The sequence below is a fragment of the Ambystoma mexicanum genome, chromosome 12 (genome assembly GCF_040938575.1).
Source record: "Ambystoma mexicanum isolate Mex_15411 chromosome 12, UKY_AmexF1_1, whole genome shotgun sequence".
Taxonomy (NCBI): Eukaryota; Metazoa; Chordata; class Amphibia; order Caudata; family Ambystomatidae; genus Ambystoma; species Ambystoma mexicanum.
In genome coordinates this window covers 1,182,686,206-1,182,705,185 of record NC_090936.1, presented here as the reverse complement: position 1 = coordinate 1,182,705,185, position 18,980 = coordinate 1,182,686,206, and the positions used below count along the sequence as shown (strand labels likewise).

Below are 18,980 nucleotides of genomic sequence, written 5' to 3'. Positions count from 1 at the left end.
GTGGGTCCCTACCGCTTTCATACCCACCCAGCACTACCCCTCCTCTGCAAGCTTGGTATCTCGCCGACTCTCTCTCTCACCCATGCCATTATCTACAGGCCCCCCGGCCCTGTGTCTATCTTCCTTTCGGAATGGGCTGACTTTACCTCCTCTATTCTGACTTCTACCTCTGTACTCCTCCTCCGTGGAGACTTCAACATCCACCTTGACTCCACTGTTCCTGCCTCTTGACTCTTCCGTGATCTCTGTACCTCCTGATCTAACCACTCTCTCCTCTCTGTCCCCTGATCAAGCCTCCACCAGCCTCCACCAGCACTGCCAGCCTCTTTTGCAGCCATCCGACCATTGAAATGAGCGTCAGTTGCTGCGTTTGCCTCCATCTTCATCCCTCCTCCTTCCCGTTCTTTTGACCTTCCCTCTGACTCTGTTCTTGCCATTCTTCACCTTGCTATCACCAACACTCTTGATATTATTGCCCCAGTCATGAGGATCCACCTGAAACCTGCCTCCAAGCGTAACAGCTGGTACAGCTGGTAAGCAGCTTTAGGGGCTAGTTGATGCTCAGTGAGCCATTGTAGATTGATTGTAATCCGCTTTGGGCCTGTTTCATGTACTCTAGTGGAGGGGTTTGAGTGTTTTTTCAATTGTTTTTATTGACCAGTTTGTGCTATTCTGGTGGGTTTCTCTAGTGTTTTTGTGGCTTCTGACCCAGTTTATCTGTGCTGGCCTGCATCTAGAGTGTGCAGTCCCTGGGGTGCAGTCCTTTGTTTGTGTCTGGCTTTTTCCCAGTCCTGCCTTACCCTGCCCACCTCCCAGCCCGCCTACCTCCCCTGATTGGTACGTCCACCTGGTCATAACTGACCTTGCCAGGGAATCTCTCTGCCTGTGCAGTCCCTGCGGCTAAGGGCGCCAAGGCAAAGGGCAGCTCCCACAGAGGCAGCTCCAGGTTTTGTCTGCAGGTGTCAGCAGGGGAGGCCAGCGGCCAGCCGTCAACCAGCAGCAACCATCAAGGTAGGTGTGGCCTGGGTGGGGAGTAGAGAAATCACTCTACTCCAGAAGCCCTGCCACTCTACCTGCCCTCAGACTATAGCAGACTAGGATATTAACACTAACCTGCTTAACAACTGGATAAAATTGTGAACACTAGCCTGCATCACATCTAGATAGGATTGTGAATGTTAGCAAGTGCCACAATTAGAACTGTGAATATTAGCACGTGCCACATTTAGATAGAATTGTGAACATTAGCCTGCGTCGCATCAAGATAGGATTGTGAATGTTAGCAAGTGCCATACTTAAAACTGTGAATGTTAGCAAGTGCCACCCTTAGATAGAATTGTGAATGTGAGCAAGGACCACATTTAGATAGAATTGTGATCATTAGCCTGCGTTGCATCGAGATAGCATTGTGAATGTTAGCACGTGCCACACTTCGATAGCATTGTGAATGTTAGCAAGTGCCACACTTAGATACAATTGTGAATGTTAGCAAGTAGCACATTTAGATAGAATTGTGAACATTAGCCTGCGTCGCATCGAGATAGCATTGTGAATGTTAGCAAATGCCACACTTTGATAAAATTGTGAATGTTAGCAAGTACCACATTTAGATAGAATTGTGAACATTAGCCTGCGCCGGACCCAGACAGAATTGAGAATGATAGCAAATACCACATTTAAATAGAATTTTGAACATTAGCCAGCGCCGCATATAGATAGGATTGTGTATGTTAGCAAGTGCCACACTTAGATACAATAGCGAATGTCAGCAAGTCCCACACTTAGATAGAATTGCAAATGTTAGCAAGTGCCACACTTAGATAGAATTGTGAACATTAGCCTGCGTGACATCTAGACAGGATTTTGAAGGTGGGCCAATACCACGTTTGGATATAATTGTGAATATTGGCGTGCGTCATATATAGACAGGATTGTGAATATTATCCAGAGCCGGATCCAGTTAGAAATGCAGAGATATTTACGCGCCAACATCTAGAATGAATGTGGACATTTAGCACACATCACTTCTAGATAGCTTGGTCAATAACCAACCCATTAACAATTTCACCCCTCAGCATAAAGCTCTCAAACTCTAACCAAACAGAACCACAACCCTAAAGCACAACAAACCGCATAAACTTCACTACACTGCAACAATAAAACAAACCACACATAGCTTCGCACAACAGCACACGGCGGCTATCGACCAGAAAGCACCCCCAAGCGCAGCGAATGGTGTTAACCGAACTGAAGTTGCCAAAAGCACATCACTGCTCTCTTACACTTATCCTGCTCGCTCCCACTAACTCACCCCAACCCCTCTCCTTTTCAGATCCGGCAGACCACCAGGGGACCCCTCCTGTGGTGATAGTGTGCGGTACAAATATTCTTTAACATTAAATTTAACATGCAACTCATATCTAGCCGCTCTGAAATGCAAGTGCAGAGCTGCTGAACGGAAGTGGCTGACCTCATCCTCTGACAAATTGGCCTGTCGCCAGGTCCAAAGGCAATACCGCCTATCTGTTCCAAAAAGAGGACCCACGTTCAGGCCCGTACCTCTGGAGCCTCTAACAACACGGCTGAACTCTTCAAAATCTGCAAGGAACTAGCCAATCCATCTGCAGTCTCCAGCTAGCCTCTTCCTTCTCATGCCCTCTGTACTGCACTGGGCACCAATTTCACCTCTAATACTCAGGACATTCTGAACTCTCTTCTTTCCATTCCTCCACTCCCCCCTTAACCCCTTGCCTCCTTTGGCCTCTCTTTCACCCCCACCCACTCTTCTCCTTCTCACCTATCTCAACCGATGAGATCTCTAGAGTAGCCAGCTCTATGAAGGTCTCATCCAAACAGGTTTCTCCCTGTTCTTCCAGAAGTTCATTAAGGACAACATCTCCTCCCTCACTCCAGCTCTTGCTGACTTCTGCAACCACTCCTTAACATCCGGCTCTTTCCCTTCTTCTCTCAAGCACCCTTTCCTAAAAATACCTTAAGCCGACCCCTCGTGCCCGGCTAACTACCACCCTATCTCTACTACACCCTTCCTTGGGAAACTCCTGGAGAAGTTGGTCTTCCCAACTGACCCAACACACTTAACTTGTTGGTTGTTTACATGACCATCAATCTGGATTCCGAGCATCCAAAGGTATGGAAACTGCTCTCCTGAACACCCGTGAAGAATTGCTTGCAAATCTTGACTCCAACTCTCCTGCTATTCTCATTCTCTATGAGACCTCTTCTGCCTTTAACACGGTCAACGATTCTATCCTCATAAAGCGGCTCCAAGATACTCTTGCTATCTCAGACCGGGCACTGGATTGTTGACCTCCACTGACCACCCTTCCCAGGTGCTCCTGGGCTCCTTCCCCTCATCCACCACTCTCTCTACATGTGCTGTTCCCCAGGGCTCTATCCTCTCACCTTGGCTTTTCAACATCTACCTTGTACCTGTTGCTCACCTGATCTCTGCCTTCTCTCCTTTCCATTGTTACGCAAATGACACACAACTCTTCATCAAGCTCCCCTCTTCCCCTTCTCCTTCCTCCTCTATCGTCCCCTGGCTGCTTATCTGCTTTTCAGTCTTGGTGTACCTCCAATGCTCTCTGTCTTAATGCCAGTAAGACCGAGATTCTTCCGATTGGGACACCTGTTCCCCATAATCGTCCTGCACCCTATGGGCTCACCTCCTTCTCCTTCCACTGAGACCAGAAAGCTTGGGATCATCTTCGACTCCTCACTCTACTTTACTCCTCACATCTTGGGACTTGCCAAGAAGGCCCACTTTCAATTTCACCTCCTTGGAGGCATTCTCCCTTTCCTCACCTTCCCCCAGGAGCTCAACGTCTTTAGAACTCTGGTCCTCTCCAGGCTCGAGTACTGTAACAGCCTCTTCCTCAACTTGCCTCTTTCTTCACTAAGTCCACTACAACTGGTCCAGAATAGGGCTGCAAGACTTATCCTCAGTCTCAAGCCCAGGGATCACATTTTTCCAGGTCTACAATCTCTCCACTGGCTTTTGGTGGTTGCAAGAATCAGATTCTATACCCTTTGCATCATCCACCAGGGCTTGTGGGACCTGGGACCACTCTACCTGCAGCTCTCTCTCGCTAAATACTCTTTCCAGATCCCTTTGACCTTCTTGCTCCAACTCTCTGCTGATCAAACGCTTCTCCGAGCTGGGGGCAGATATCTCTCCTCAGCTGGCTCCATCCTATGGAGCAGCCTTCCTCTCTCCCTCCATCTTGAACCGGACCATCTGAAGTTCCGCAAAACAACTGAAGGCATTTCTCTTCTCCTCCTCCTTCCCTCTCCCCCTCCCATTCTAACTATCCCTTCTGTCGGTAAGATTGGCGGCCTGGTCTCTCAAGGGTCCAATAGGGCCTGGCCTTCTGCCCAATAGCTACCAGCACTGCCGCCTGCACTGCCCTCTGGGCCCACATCCGCCTATTGGGTGGTTTGCCTCTGCCCTGCACTTACCTGTTGGGTGGTACACCTTCCTCTTCGCCTGGGACGTCTACACCCAAGCACTTACCTGTTGCCTCCCCTATGGGCACCTCTGGCACTTCCTCCCCCGGGGGACCCTTATTGCACTTACCCCCACCCTGTTTATTTCCTTTTTCTTCCCACTGCACTTGCACGTTCTGAATGTCACAAGGCCTAGTAGGACCGCTTTTGTTTCTATTTATTCATTACCATTTTCATTGTTTATTTGCTCCCTTGTTCCCTTCCCTTTTGCCTTGTGGTACTTTGAAACAATGTCTTGTTGTACAAGCGCCTTATAAATATCCAATAAATAAAATAAATACCATACAATGGCAGCACCTGGACATATGAGGCTGTACCTTGCATAATAGGCCTATGCCATGCTACACATACAATGACAGCACCTGGGCATATGAGGCTGCACCTTGCATATTGGGACTATGCCATGCTTTGCATACAATGGCAGCACCCACACATGTGTGACTGTTCCTTGCATTTTGGGACTATGCCATGCTTTGCATACAATGACAGCACCTGGACATATGAGACTGTACCTTGCAGAATGGGACTATGCCATGCTCCGCATACAATGACAGCACCTGGACATATGAGACTGTACCTTGCATAATGGGACTATGCCATGCTTCACCTATAATGAGAGCACCTGGACATATGAGGCTGTACCTTGCAGAATGGGACTATGCCAGGCGTCGCATATAATGGCAGCACCCAGACATGTGTGAGGCTGTACCTTGCAGAATGGGACTATGCCAAGCGTCGCATACAATGGCAGCACCCAGACATGTGTGACTGTACCTTGCATTTTGGGACTATGGCATGCTTTGCATACAGCTGTACCTTGTGCATGGTGACCACACCAGGGATATAAAGCAAGCTGGAATTGGATGTAATTTCTGAGGAATTCGAGGCGGCCGTTGACACATGATGGCAGATCCTTATCCCTGGCATGTGAGCTTGCTTCATGCATGTGATGCCAGCAGTGGCGTATAGTGGGCTCCACTTGCACCATTATGGCAGCATCTGGCAATGTGGAGTTGCCTTCATTGTATAATCAAAACCTGGCGTGTGCGAAAGGATGGCAGTAAGTGGCCACATGTGGCTCAACTGGCACAGGGAGGCAGTGCCCGTCACCTATGTTGGCACTGCTGGGTGAACTCTTTTCATATCCTGAGCCCACACATGGCCCATGAAAGAAGCACCCGAGGTAAAACATGAATGGTAACGAAAATAGTATTTTGTCTACTTAAGTAACACTTAAATAAGATTCCTATTTTTTTTTAAAGTTGTTTTCAGGTTTGCAATATCACTTTCGCGGGTGTCATCACAGACCATGTGACTTCACTTGGAGTGACGCCCTCGGGTCAAAGGTCATGTGACGCACTTCCTGTGATTTCATGAGATGTGTGAGGTCACACCCACTTCCCCTGGCATTTTGGTGAAGTGACGGTCCTGCTCTTCTTCAGATGTCATTGATTAGTTTTTTAAACTGATGCTCCCTTCGAAGGTCCCTAGTCACCTCCTCTCTCCTGATAGGTCGTCTGAACGCCCGAGGAGCTTTGTATAGCGCACAGCTGTCTTTGGTGTGGCTTCGCAGCACACATGCTATTGAAAAAAGGCCCTAGCTCGGATTAATTTTTTTGTATGAACGAACGGTTAACACAGTACACACTAAAGAGCTACCAAGGAACCAACAACACTAAAACAACACGGCGTATTTCGAATCGAAAGCATTTTGGTGTATTATTTTAGCCTAATTTAATCATGACCAATAATTGTGTTAAATCCTGGTAACCAAGGCTGCCAGATGGCTGCTCGCAATTAATTACCTCCATTAGAAAGCAGCAAGGCAGAAAGACATGAACTCAATTCCACTGAACATATTAAACGGAAATGCAACACAGCATTTAAAAAAAATTAGATTTCCTGAAGCCTCTGAACTAGACAATTAAGTATGAGACGACAGCAAGTGGCAGCTTTTACTATAAAGCAACAACTGGAATGCAAGTTGGATTTGCTTCCTTTGGAATGTCTCGTGTCATGATCCTTGAGAGGATAGCACAGGGGTAACGTGCTCGCTTTGGAAGAAAGAGGCGCAGCACCAAAGGCTCAATCCCCGGGTCTTGGCATTTTCCCCATCAGTGCAATGCATGCTGAGACTTGTAGGCCCATGCGTGTGACTGGGAATCTGAAACTACAGGTCCCAGAATGCAAAGTGCTTTTGTCTGTATAATGAATACTAAACATATTGGAAGGGGGGACAGGGGTTGTTGGAGTGGTCGTTGGCTTTGTGGGTAATCCCGTTGCTTTGCTTGCATTCTGGGACTTGTAGAACTACAAGTTCCAGAATGCAAGGCTGCTTGCACATGACATGGAGCAGCTTGAGACTGCTGGCATTCCCTACAAGGGAACCCAATATTTCCATTTATGAACTGTGAGGTCCGGACTGGAATAAGAAAAACATACTAAAAAATAAATTGGCCTCTTTCTATATAGACGTCAATTTTAAAATCAGAACACAATTTATAACAAGAAACTGCAACATAATTTTTTATGTTGCGTTCATTGCTGCGTTCCAGAGCAGGTTTGCTCATAAACGTACCTCGGCGAGGGCTCTGGGCCATTAACGGGTAAGCTTGTAGGAGAACGGTGGAATTAATGCCATTAGCACCTGGGCTCTTTCGTCTCAGGGTGATAATAGCGTTTTTATTAAAGGAACGTGGACCATACGTATCGCACATGCCCGTTTTCCTTTAAAAAATACAAAGTGACCAATGGAAAGCTATTTCGAGGGCTCTGTGGCGCGGCAAGGGTGTGAAAATGAAGACTCCTGGCAGGTTATTGAGTGTCTGTGGGCCGGATGGAGGGTGCAGAGTGGAGGACAAACCTAGTCCGGGCTGGTAAGTGAAAATAAAATAGTGGCATGGGTTGGAGTCACCGGTGGGAGGACTGGAACGGTGGCTTTCACTTTCGATTCACCAGCATGTACAAAGCATCCCGACTCCCCCTGGTGCTAAAGAAACATTTATTTATGGCATCTGTGTAACGCCCAAACCCAAGGGTATCACAGCGTTTGTTACAGACAGTAGGTGAATCGGTGAGTAGTCATACGGTTCAACAGTAATAGCAAAACGGGGTTAATCGCATTTATCAAAAGCCATATTTTGGCTAACTTTTAAAATTTGTTGTAGGATTGTTCATTTCACGTGGAAGAGGGTACGGCGTTCCAGAGTGTGGGAGCAGAAACCACAAAGCTGGAGCCTCCTGCTCTTTTCCTTTTGTAAAGTGAAATGACAAGAGAGAGGCTGGCGCTGCATTTTAGGGCACGCCTAGGTATTTTTTGATTGATACAGTCATTGAGGTAGGGCGGAGCTACTTCATTGATGCATTTGTGAACCAGGGTAAGTGTTTTGAAAACAATCCGAGCTTTGATGAGCCAACAGTGGCCATCGTGTCTGGTGGCGGAGTCGTGGTCGCTGCGTTTTAGTCCAAGAGAGGCTCACAGGGCTTTGTTTTGTAGAAGCTGCAGTTTGGACAGGTTAGAAGCTGATGTGCCCAGAAGGAGTGCATTGCAATAGTCTAGTTTGGAAAGGATTAGCGCACGTGCAAGTGTCAGGCAGTTATCAGGTGATAGGCATTGTCTACTCAAAGATATGAGTCTGGAGGTGTAGGCCGTGGAGGAAGATGGCGCGTTAATCTGTCTGGACATTGACAGCTCAGCATCCAGGTAGACTCGCAGTGCTTTCACCTGTTTCAGGACGGATCGTTATGCCATCAATGCAAATGGAAGAGTAGCTGCTGTCAAGTGTTTTTAGTCGAGAGGGTGAGCCCATAATGAGGAGCTCTGTTTTATCATCATTTAGACAAAGGCTGTGTGTAGCCATCTTGTTTTGAATGGTGTTGAATACTTTGTTGATTGTGGTGGTGTCCTGAGTGTAATGTCCAGTGATGGGGGTGAGGACTTGGGTGTGATCAGCAAAGTTTGTGTATGTGATATTCATTCAGTCCAATAGGTCAAAGAGGGGTTTGGTATAAGTATTGTACAGTGTGGGAGAGAGGCAGGAGCCTTGGGGGACTCCGAGTGGCACTGGGATGGGGTCGGCTGCCTCTTCGCTGATGAAGACTCTGGTGGTGCGGTCGGATATAAAGAACTGGATCCAGGAGGTGGCTTCTGGTGAGAAGGGAAAATTGTGGCAGAGGTTTTGGCATAGTTTTTTGTGGTCAACTAGGTTGAATGCCGCAGATAAGTCTAGAAGAAGTAGAATGCTTAGATTTCTAGAGTCACGTATGCTGTCCATCTGGATTTTTAGGTTCAGAAGGGTGGTTTCCTTGCTGTGTTTATGGCGGAAACCCGATTGTCTAGAGCCAAGGAGGTGGTGCAGCTCAAGGGAGTTTTGGAATATTGAGCATGGCACACAATCTAATATCTTCAAAGGGAAGGGCACTGTGGTAATAGGTTGATAGGTGGTAGGAATGAGTGGGTCGAGTGTGGGTTTGTTGAGGAGGGGGGTGATCCATGCTGCTTTGATGTTTGCTGCAATGAGGTTGGTGGAGAAGTATGCGTTTATGAAGTCTGTGATAATGGGGGTGAGAGCGGGGGCACATAGTTTAACTAAGTGTGCGGGACAGGTGTGGCTTTTACAATGAGTAGGTTTTAGGGTGAGGATGGTGGACAGCACCTTCAGAAACACAATACAATCATTCTTATCAATCAGCAGTGACATTTACCAATTTCCATATTAATGTGCCAAAAATATAGCAATCACCCCGACTCGGGATGTACTTGGCAGGTAACAGCCTGAGAGGAAAAGGGTCTAAGTCCCTTTTCCCTTTCCATGGTGGGTGCTGGGAACGCGAGGAGCACCGGGACCGGACCACTAAGCTCGGGTCGACCAGGTAAGTGGGGAGGGAGGGAGGTGTGGGGAAAGGGAGCCGTATCTCTTTGCGGGTGGGGGAGGTGGTGGGACGTGGGAAGGCAACAGGGAGATGCTCCCTTTTGTCTCTAACACAATCATGATGGTGCATCGGGTGGCTGGAAAATTCAGGAAGTACACTTTGTGATCTCGCCTGCATTTCCAGCGACCTGATTGACTCAGCACTCTTCATCAGGTGCGAATAACTATTTCAAATCATAGGTAAATAAAATAATTCACAGGATTTTATTCGGCACAGCAAAAAGAACAGATAGCTGCCAAGTGACCCCATGTCATGTGTCCCTCCTTGGCAGATTACTGGTTATTTAGCGAACAGTACTTTGAGTTTTGTAGCTTGTTGCGTTTCTTTGCCATTAAACGTGTTGGCCTAAAAGTGCCAACATGCAGCGAGGTTGGTTGAAGAAAGGACTGGCAGGAGGTGCTGCACGTGGCATGGGGTCATGTGGCAGGTATGATTAAGCTCAATGGGGCCGCCATTATCGTGGTTTAAGGACGGCTCCTGAATCGTGCTGATTCAGTTAAAAGTGAGGATATGCACAAAGGCAAAGCCCAATTATCGATTAGAAAATCTGCTAATCCTGCGAGAATCAGCTCTCATAAGCCTGCACCCCAGTGGAACGTCCCCTTCCTAAACCCGTACATTTACACAGTTTGATCCCACTTTGGCGACCAATGCTCATTGGGAACTGGCGAAGGCAGGCACTCTAGTCACTCCACCTATCAAATGTTGCCACCTCCAGATGACCCATGTTCTGTTCCTGTTATTTTACTTCACTGTGCGCTACTGCTGCTAAGTCAGCCACAGCATAGTACAGGGTGCCAGTGACGGGGGCAGCGGGAGGTGCAGGCAGCCAGAGGCAGCTGCCGGTGTGTGACCGCGTGGCCAGCAGTCACACCAGTTCATCTTTCAAGGCACCCAAAATGATTCACCGCAGGCCGACTGCATCGAAGCCCATTTGCTCGGGTCCGTGGTTGGTGCTGCAGTGAATCATTTTTCCTTGTGGGGCCACTTTCCCAAATGTCCGTAGTGCAGGGGACACCCCGCAACCTCCATTCCCCGAGACTTGGCCGCTCTCCACCACCTCTTCCTGCTTCTTAGTAAGCACATGCGCAGTCCCAGACAGGCCACCGTTCGATGAAAGCAGCCTGTCGGGAAATCTTTTTGGCAAAATCAGCCCCCTTTGAGACAAGACAAGCCTCGGTCTGCCTGCAGAAGCTTGATTTGCTTGTATCTTGGCTGTTGATTTAGAGAGACCCTAGATTCAGGAAGCAATGTAGTGCTGCACCTTTATAGGGGCTGTAGGCAAACATTGACGGTTACAGGGGTAGCCGTCCTTACAATATATATGATATGGCATTTATAACGCGCCTATATACACAAGTGTTTTAAAGGCGCGAATATAGAAACAACAACTGGACGATCATTTAGGATAGCAGAGAATAAAGAACATTTGCATTTAGTGAGACATATGTAAGATTGCTGCAAGGAGGCAGGGATGGTGTGCCAGGGCCCTGGGCTATAGAGGGTCGCTGTCAGGAGGCATACATGGCTATGTGGGCTTGGAGGGTCGTACCTCATGAGGTATTACTTCAGCCCCCTAATACACTCCCCTCCTTCACTCCAGCGATGATGATGGGTTATTTATAACGCGCTTAATACCCAGAGAATTCTAAGCGGGTGACGTCTTGCTTCCAAGGCGAGCACGTTGCCCCTGAGCTATCCTCCCGAGACCAAATAAGAAACCAAATGCATTGAGATGCAATTTTTGCTGGTAAGCAGCTCATCCAATCAGATTTGAGAAACGCACACCTTTATTTTTTTTTAATCACAGCTGCTTGCTTTAGTAGCATCCCACATTCGGTGTCATGGTCCCGTTGTAACGTGCGTGGACAATGGAACATATAGCCTTTACATGCATAGGACATATATGGGATAAAGTACCCTGTACCGAACGTTGCAAGGATATTACACAGTAGCACGGAGCTTAATGACCCGGAAGAGGAAACATGATGACATTGAAGTGTCTTTAAGGACACAGAAGTCAGAGATGACCTGATATTTTTTTACCTATGGTAGGGGGGGGGTATATTATTCCTCATAATACATAGTCACACTCCCCCCCCTTTTAATATGTCCTCTCCTGCTCACTCAGAAGCATGAGCTCTTTCTTATATGAAGAACACCCGAAGCATCTGCCCTATTGGAATAAACACCAATACACAGCCAGTGATGTTTGGGGACGTTCACATACATTCCTGGGGGGAGAGCATGAAGATAGATCCCGGCTCCTGTGTACTAAGCCTCAGCAGTGTTCTGAATGAACATGCTACCATGCGTGTCTTGTCAATTCATGGCTGTAAATTGTCAGAGGCAGTCAGTTCAACAGAAAGGAATCAGAAAAGCTCAGCCTCACTTGCATGATGTGTTTCAGTGGCGGCTGCAAACCTACTTATGTAGCTGCCTTTGACACTCTGTAGGTTCTGGCAGCAGGCATTCTGACACGCCGTCTCCCACCCCCCACGCCCCCTCCCGCCTCTTACTCCCACACACTAATCGACCCCAGGTTACTCCTCCTGAATATGACGCACATGTATGTATCTAATGAAAATATGTCTGTTGATCACGTGTTATGGCAGTGGGCCCTTATTGTCGATTTTATTTATGTCCGCCCCGCCAGCCGGTTTCCAAGTCCATGTCCGATTCTACTAACCCTACACCCCCTCCTCCTCAGGTGTCTGCAACACGGTGGTCAACAGATGTTTTGGACTCCTCACTATTGACAACGCGAGCTAGGGCTGATGGGGAAAACATCTGGAGAGCCACATGTTTGAGACCCCCGATACACGGTAAAGGTGCCCTACCAAGGGATTGCCTTTGTTATGTCTAGTGCTGCCTTTGTGTGTCATTTCTGCTTCAAGACGCCCACAATGTTCAGCAAACACAATATAATACAATGAATACGTCCCTGAAGGACTGTAGTCAATGATTACAGTTGGGTTTGGATGTACCTTCCAGGCAGTGGCTGAGAAGTGATGTCACAAGCAGACAGTAATGGCACCATTGTGTGCAGGTTTGTTAAGGTTCTTGCAGGTTTCACTGTGTTATAAAGGAATTCTGAGGTCTACTTACACAAAAAGGGCAATGCCAGTGTTGGCCAAAGCAAATGCCAGGCCCAGGATCCCACTGCCCATGATGGCATTGCTCAGGTTGAAGATCGACATTCCCAGCGAGGTGGTCCCAGGAACCTGCGGGAAAGAAATCTGTGTGATCAGTAGTTATTTTAGTAACATTTTTTTTTGTAAGTATTTATTTTAAGTCAAGGCAGTTTGACAAGCGTACATCGTAAATAGTAGCAAAGACGTGTTAACCCCCAGCCCCTTCCCCTCGGGCCCGTCCCCCCCCTCCCTCCATTCCCCTGCAAAGGCCTTCACTCTCCGGGCCCTCCTCTCTGTGGCCCCATAGTTTATGTGTCCCCTTCGGGTTCCTCCCAGATTCCCAGGGTCCATCAGGCATTTATAGGCTTATAGGTCAGGGCGGGAAACCGCTGGTCATATTCCAGTACCGGGCCCCAAATGTTCTGGAACCGGTGAAGGACCCCGGCCTTTGCTGCTGTCACCTTTTCCGCTATCAGTATGTCCCATAGTTTTGTCCACCAATGAGCTAAAGAGGGGCCGTCCGGGGACTTCCAGTGGCAGGCCAGCACCGATTTCCCGGCTTTAAGGCATTGGGTCAACAGTTTTGCCTTATTCCCGAAGCGTGGGTAGATCGCCGGGACTGGGAACCCCAGCAGGACGGGGCCAGGCTCTAGCGGAACCGCTGCCCCCGTGATTTGTGTAATGTTTTAACTGTATTTATGACCGGCAGCTGGGTACAGGGCATCAGGAATACAGATGCGTAATGAGGATAAGCATAGTACAGCATAATCGGTACACACAGCATGAGACAAGAGGATGGGTGTCTGACAGAACAATCCAAAACGTAATGGTAACATATCTTCACACGGTTTGGGTACATCAGGGCCATTGAGGTAGGAGCGAAAGGCCGACCAGCTATCGCGGGGTTTGGAGGTAGGTGGCAAGGTGGAATATAAGGATCCTCGCGTTCTTGCGCCCATGTCAATGTCACCAGCCATTCTTTTTTACAGTGGGGGGGGGGGTTGTCCTTCCACTTCAGGAGGATGGCTCTCTTAGCAACCATGCACGCTACGGACACAAAGTCACGGTGGGCCTTGTCATGCATCACTGGCCAGATGCCAAAGAGTATTCCCATGAGGTTGGACTCCAGTGAGACGTTCAGCACCCTGGAAATTGCATTTATGACTTGGTCCCAGTAGTTGCCTATCCGCGGGCATGACCAAAACGTGCAAATGATCTGCCGGGGAGTCGCGACATCGTGGGCAGCCCTGAGGTTGTGCGTGGGACACCTTGGAAAGCCTAGCCGGGGTGCAATAAAGCCTGTTGAGGAGTTTGTACTGTATGAATTTAAACCGGTAGATTAATGAAACTTTCTGGGTATGTCTACACATAAAGGGACCATTGGGCAACTGAGAGCTCGGAGCCTAATTCCCGGGACCATCCCTCGCGGCGCGCGGGGATGGAGGAGGGGCAGAATCTATTAGGAACTTTTATAGTGTGGAGAGGATGTGACTGCAGTCTCCTGAGTTTGCAATATAGGCCAGGGGGCAGTCTACAGGGGGCACATTGGGGTAGGAGGGCCATCTGGCTGAAACTGCTGCACGTATCCTGGTCCACCCCTGTAATTCCACGGCCTTGTTTCCATGCAGAGGGGGTGATGAACCTACCAGCAGGCAAGATATCCGCTACTGCCATGTAGCCCAACCGTTCCCATCTAGTCTAGATCGTATAATCCCAAGTAGGTGAAAGTTCTGGGAATTTACACAAGGGGAGCCAGCGGTAATAGGGCCTGCTAGTGTCTGTGGGGGTAAATAGAAGGCGCCATGAGCACAATGTAGAGGCAAGCGGATCAAAGGGGCAGTCATCCTTATATCTTTGGTCTAGTAGAAGTGTTTGGAAATCTGAATTTGTATCGCCTAGGGCCTCTAGTTTTACATGTGGGGGCGGTGGGATGTTATTGGGTACCAAAACGTGGCGAATTGGGCTTGAGCAGCTACCCAATACAGTTCCAGGTTAGGGCCAGCAAAGCCGCCCTTATCGTAAGGATGCGTCATGTCGAGCCATTTCTTGCGAACTGCTCCCGAGTGCCTCAGGCACTGTGCAAGGAGGTCATGTAGTTTGAAAAAGTATGCTTTACTCGACCATATTGGCACATTGGTAAAAGCGTATAGCATTTTGGGAGTATTATCATTTTAATTAGTGACAATTTGGCAGTGGGGGAGAGTGGGAGAGTTTTCCATGGCTGTATTTTGGTGTCCGTGTACAAACTGAGCGAGGTATAGTTGTCTCTTGTCATGGATAATTGAGTGCGGGATACCTTCACCTCTAAGTATTTGATGTGATCCAGAGACCAGCATAAGGAGGTAGTGCCACGACAATCCGAGGTCCGATCTGTGAGGGGAAATATTTCGGATTTCGAGAAATTGATTGTGAAGCCTGAGAGGGTGCCTATTTGCGTTATGTCCTCCAGTATTGGTGATAGGTTAGTGGCACGGTCTCTAATGCATAGATTCACGTTGTCTGCGTATAGAGAGATGATCTCGGGGAGGGGTCCCTTAGTCGGATCCCGCAATGTCTGTGGTGTATCCTGATGAATGCCGCCTTAGGTTCGATTGCCAAAGCGAAGAAAATGGGGGAGAATGGGCAACCTCACTGGTTGCCCCTCTCGAGTTGGAGTGTGGTGGATGTGTATGCATTCACAAGAACCTTAGTGAGTGGGCCAGTACACAAAAGTTTAATGTAGCTTAGCATATTGGGGCCGAATCCCATCCTCTTCAGAGTAGCAAAATGATAGTCCCAGGAGACCATGTCGAATACCTTTTGGGCATCGATCGTTATAACAACTGCCTGAGACTGTGGGTCAATTCTAGCCATTATGTTAAACAGACACCTGATATTAAGGGAGGTGGACCTTCCAGGGATAAAACCAGCCTGGTTGGGGTGGACCAGGTGTGGCATCAGCAGGAGTAGTCGGTTAGCCAACACCTTTGCCAGTATCTTGGTGTTGCAGTTTATGAGGGAAAGGGGTCTATATGAACCGCAGTCATTACTGGACTTGTCTGGTTTAAGCATATTTGTGATTAGAGATGCTCACAGAGATTCTGGCAGGGTGCAGAGATGGAGGTATTCTTCCCCCACCAGTAGGAGCACCGGAGAGAGCATTGCACCGTATTCTAGATAGAACTCAGTCGTCAACCCATCTGGGCCCAGACCTTTTCCTTTGGGGAGTGCAGAAATGACCGCCACAATTTCCTCGAGGGGAATTGGCTGTTCTAATTCATCCCTGGTCTGGGTGGAGAGTCAAGACAGCGGAAGAGATTGAAGGAAGGCTTGGGTGGCATGTTCATCGGCTGGTTTCAGCGCATGTATAATGTATGGTAAAAGGTGCAAAATACTTCCACCACATCTGCATCAGACCCCCGAGTGTTCCCATGGGCATCTAGGATCGAGTCAACGTGATCTTGACTACATTTGGAGAGGACCGTTCTAGCTAATGTTCTACCAGGTCTGTTGCTCTCTCCGTATTTCCTGCCCGCAGTCGGACGAGCGAAATACTGGGTTTATTTTAGAGCAAGACTCTCGAATTTCTCTAGTTCAGAGCACATTTTTGCAAGGAGTGTAGGGTCAGAGGTTCTAGAGTGTTCCTGTTTGTGGTGTTTGAGTGACCCTTCAGTGTTTCCCAGGTCTCTATGGATACATCTGAGGACACCCGACTCATGCAAATTTGCCATTCCCCTGATATACACTTTGAAGGCTTGCCATCTAGTGCTGTGTTTGGTATCACCTTGGGCGTTACTATCGAAATAGGAGTCTATGCCGGATTTAATGTCAGACCTGAGGGCTACATCCAGCAGTGCCGAGGATTTAAATCTCCAGGAGCTGGTCGGCGGGGTCGATTTAAGTTTTAGGGTTAGTGAGATTGGGGTCCAATGTCTGCCCTGAGGGCCATCCCCATTAGTGAATTAGAAGTAAGAAAAATATCGATGCAGGAGGACATATCATGTAGAGTGGAGAAGAAGGTATATTCTCTTGATAGGGGGTGTATGGTGCGCCACGCGTCCCCAAGTTCGAGCGTTTGCATGAGGAAGAGTAGCTGGTGAGCTGCACTGGTCTGGGGGCGGGGGACGGGTTTGGATCATCGGCACACCCCCATCCTCCTTTCCTGTCACTCGCTGGCCGGCCTCTCTTGGCCCTCTTCCTCCTCCCACTTGCTGGGCAACAAAACCTCAGTGTTATCTTCGACTCCACACTCTCCTTCTCTCCTCACATCTCCGACGTCTCCAAGAAGTCACACTACCAGCTGTACCTCCTCAGGGGTATTCTTCCTTTCCTCTCCTTCCCTTAGACGCTTACTGTCTCCAGAGCTCTGGTTCTCTCTAGGCTCGAATATTGCAACAGCCTTTTTCTAAATCTGCCTGCTTCCACCCTCCGCCCTCTGCAACTCATCCAGAACAGGACTGCGTGACTTATCCTTGGCCTCAAGCCCAGGGATCGTATCTCTCCAGGACTAACATCTCTGCACTGGCTTCCTGTGGCTGCAAGGATTAAGTTCAAAACCCTCTACATTGTCCACAAGGCCTTTTGGGGCCTTGGGCCTCAATACCTTCAACTCTCTCTTCCTAAATATCTTCCTTCTCAAGCTCTTCTCTCTTCCGCCTCCAACTCCCTCCGGGTCACTCACTTCTCCATGCAACGAGCTGGTGGTAGATCTCTTTCTTCGGCCGCAGCCTCCCTCTGGAACAGCCTTCCTGCCCCCCTGAAACTTGAGGAGACCCATCTCCGGTTCCGGAAGCACCTCAAAACCTTTCTCTTTGCTTCTGCTTTCTCTCCTCTTCTCCCCTGCAGATTTCCTGGCTGAAACTGACCTTGCACTGGCTACCTGGCCACCCTCTGATCTCGTGCCCAGGTCCCCATCCCACCAGTTGCACACCTGCACTGCCTTCCTTGCAACCCTGCACTTGGGGACTGTTTTTTCTGTATTCCTACAGTCCATTACCAGCACTTGACACTTGATGCCTGCATTTACCCTTTACCCTTGCCAGCTGCTGGCCATATTTTACTTATTGTTATTTATTGTATTATCTTTTTTACTGCACTGTCCCATCCCTCTTCCCTCCGCACTCTCCCCTTCCCCCTTCCTATGCACTTGCGCGATCTGAATGACACCTGGCCTAGTAGGATCGTTGTCTGTCTTCCCTCTGTTCGCCCTCCCTTGCCTTGTCGCGCCTTGAAATACTTCTGTATAGACGCGTTATAAATGCCATATCATATCATATAATATCATATCTTGCACACAGGAAGTAGGCAATAGGCTTAGCAATAATGGTGCGGTTGTCAGGGGAGCTCAGTCCGCCAAGTCAGCCGGTGGGTCGGGCATTGAGATCTGCGATTCAATAAATGTCAGTGCTTTGGTGGGCACCGTAAAAAAGTACAACTTGCCCTGGAATTGAAGTTTGAGTCGGGCCGGAAATAGCATCGCATATTGGATATTTCCCTCCCGGAGCATCTTCTGTACGCCGATGAATTGACGGCACTCTAGTTGAATGGGAATAGAGAAATCCGGGAATAAACGAATAGTTTGGGATCCCAGCCTTAGAGTTTTCTTTTCCCGGGCTAGTCGAAGTAAGGTGTCTCTGTCTCGATAGCTCAAGATTTTAGTAATGATGGGTCTGGGGAAGTCTCCCAGTTTTGGTCTAGGTGAAAGAGCACGTGTGCCCGCACCACAGCAAAGAATGGTGAGAGGGCGGGTTGGTCCAGTATGTCCCTGACAAGCTTTTTTCGATGGCCAGTTCCATGTTTCCGGTCAGGGCGTCTTCCGGGACTCCTACTATCCTGACGTTATTTCTCCGGGAGCGTGATTCAAGGTCATCACACTTGGCTTTCACTAGTTTCATGTCTTTGGACAGGGTGGTGACTGTGTCCTGTAGTGTATGGATATTGTCCTCAGTAGTGCCAATCCTGACCACAGCCTTGTTTATCCGGGGTTCTTCATGTGCTAGTTGGGAGCGTATTGAGGCCACGGTTGCATTAATGTCATCAAGTTTTTATGTACAGCCGCAAAGCCTTTGGCCATGGCTTTCATCATTCCCGTAAGGTCTGGTAGAGGCGCGGGTTGTGGAGACACATTGGTTCTGGTGGGGGCTGCCAGAGGGAGCCAGATCATCTTGTGCGGTTGCATTTGCAACCTTATCCATGGCGCCTGCCTTTTTGATCCCTCTTGATCCCTTTGTCATGACCAAGGAGGATGTGCCAGTACCGTGGTGTAGAGAGGTGTTGAATATAGTAGACAGGATGCTGTGTGCAGGCAGATACAGTATCAAGGGGGCAGCCGGTGGTGGGAGTGGGGTTGAGTAAGGTGGTGTGGGGGTCCGAACCAAGAGGTGTCCGAAGCCCCATATGGTCAGATTG

The 18,980-nt window shown here is 48.7% G+C and overlaps 1 protein-coding gene across 5 annotated transcripts in view; it reads right to left on the bottom strand.

The window, feature by feature from the left end:
• SLC38A1 (solute carrier family 38 member 1) overlaps positions 1-18,980 on the bottom strand; it is a 697,300-nt gene that overhangs the window by 402,216 nt on the left and 276,104 nt on the right. For all 5 annotated transcript variants that reach the window (XM_069629833.1, XM_069629835.1, XM_069629832.1 and 2 more), the window contains one exon: positions 12,568-12,683. In XM_069629833.1, the coding sequence (XP_069485934.1) occupies positions 12,568-12,683 (116 nt within the window). The remainder of the gene's footprint in view (positions 1-12,567; positions 12,684-18,980) is intronic.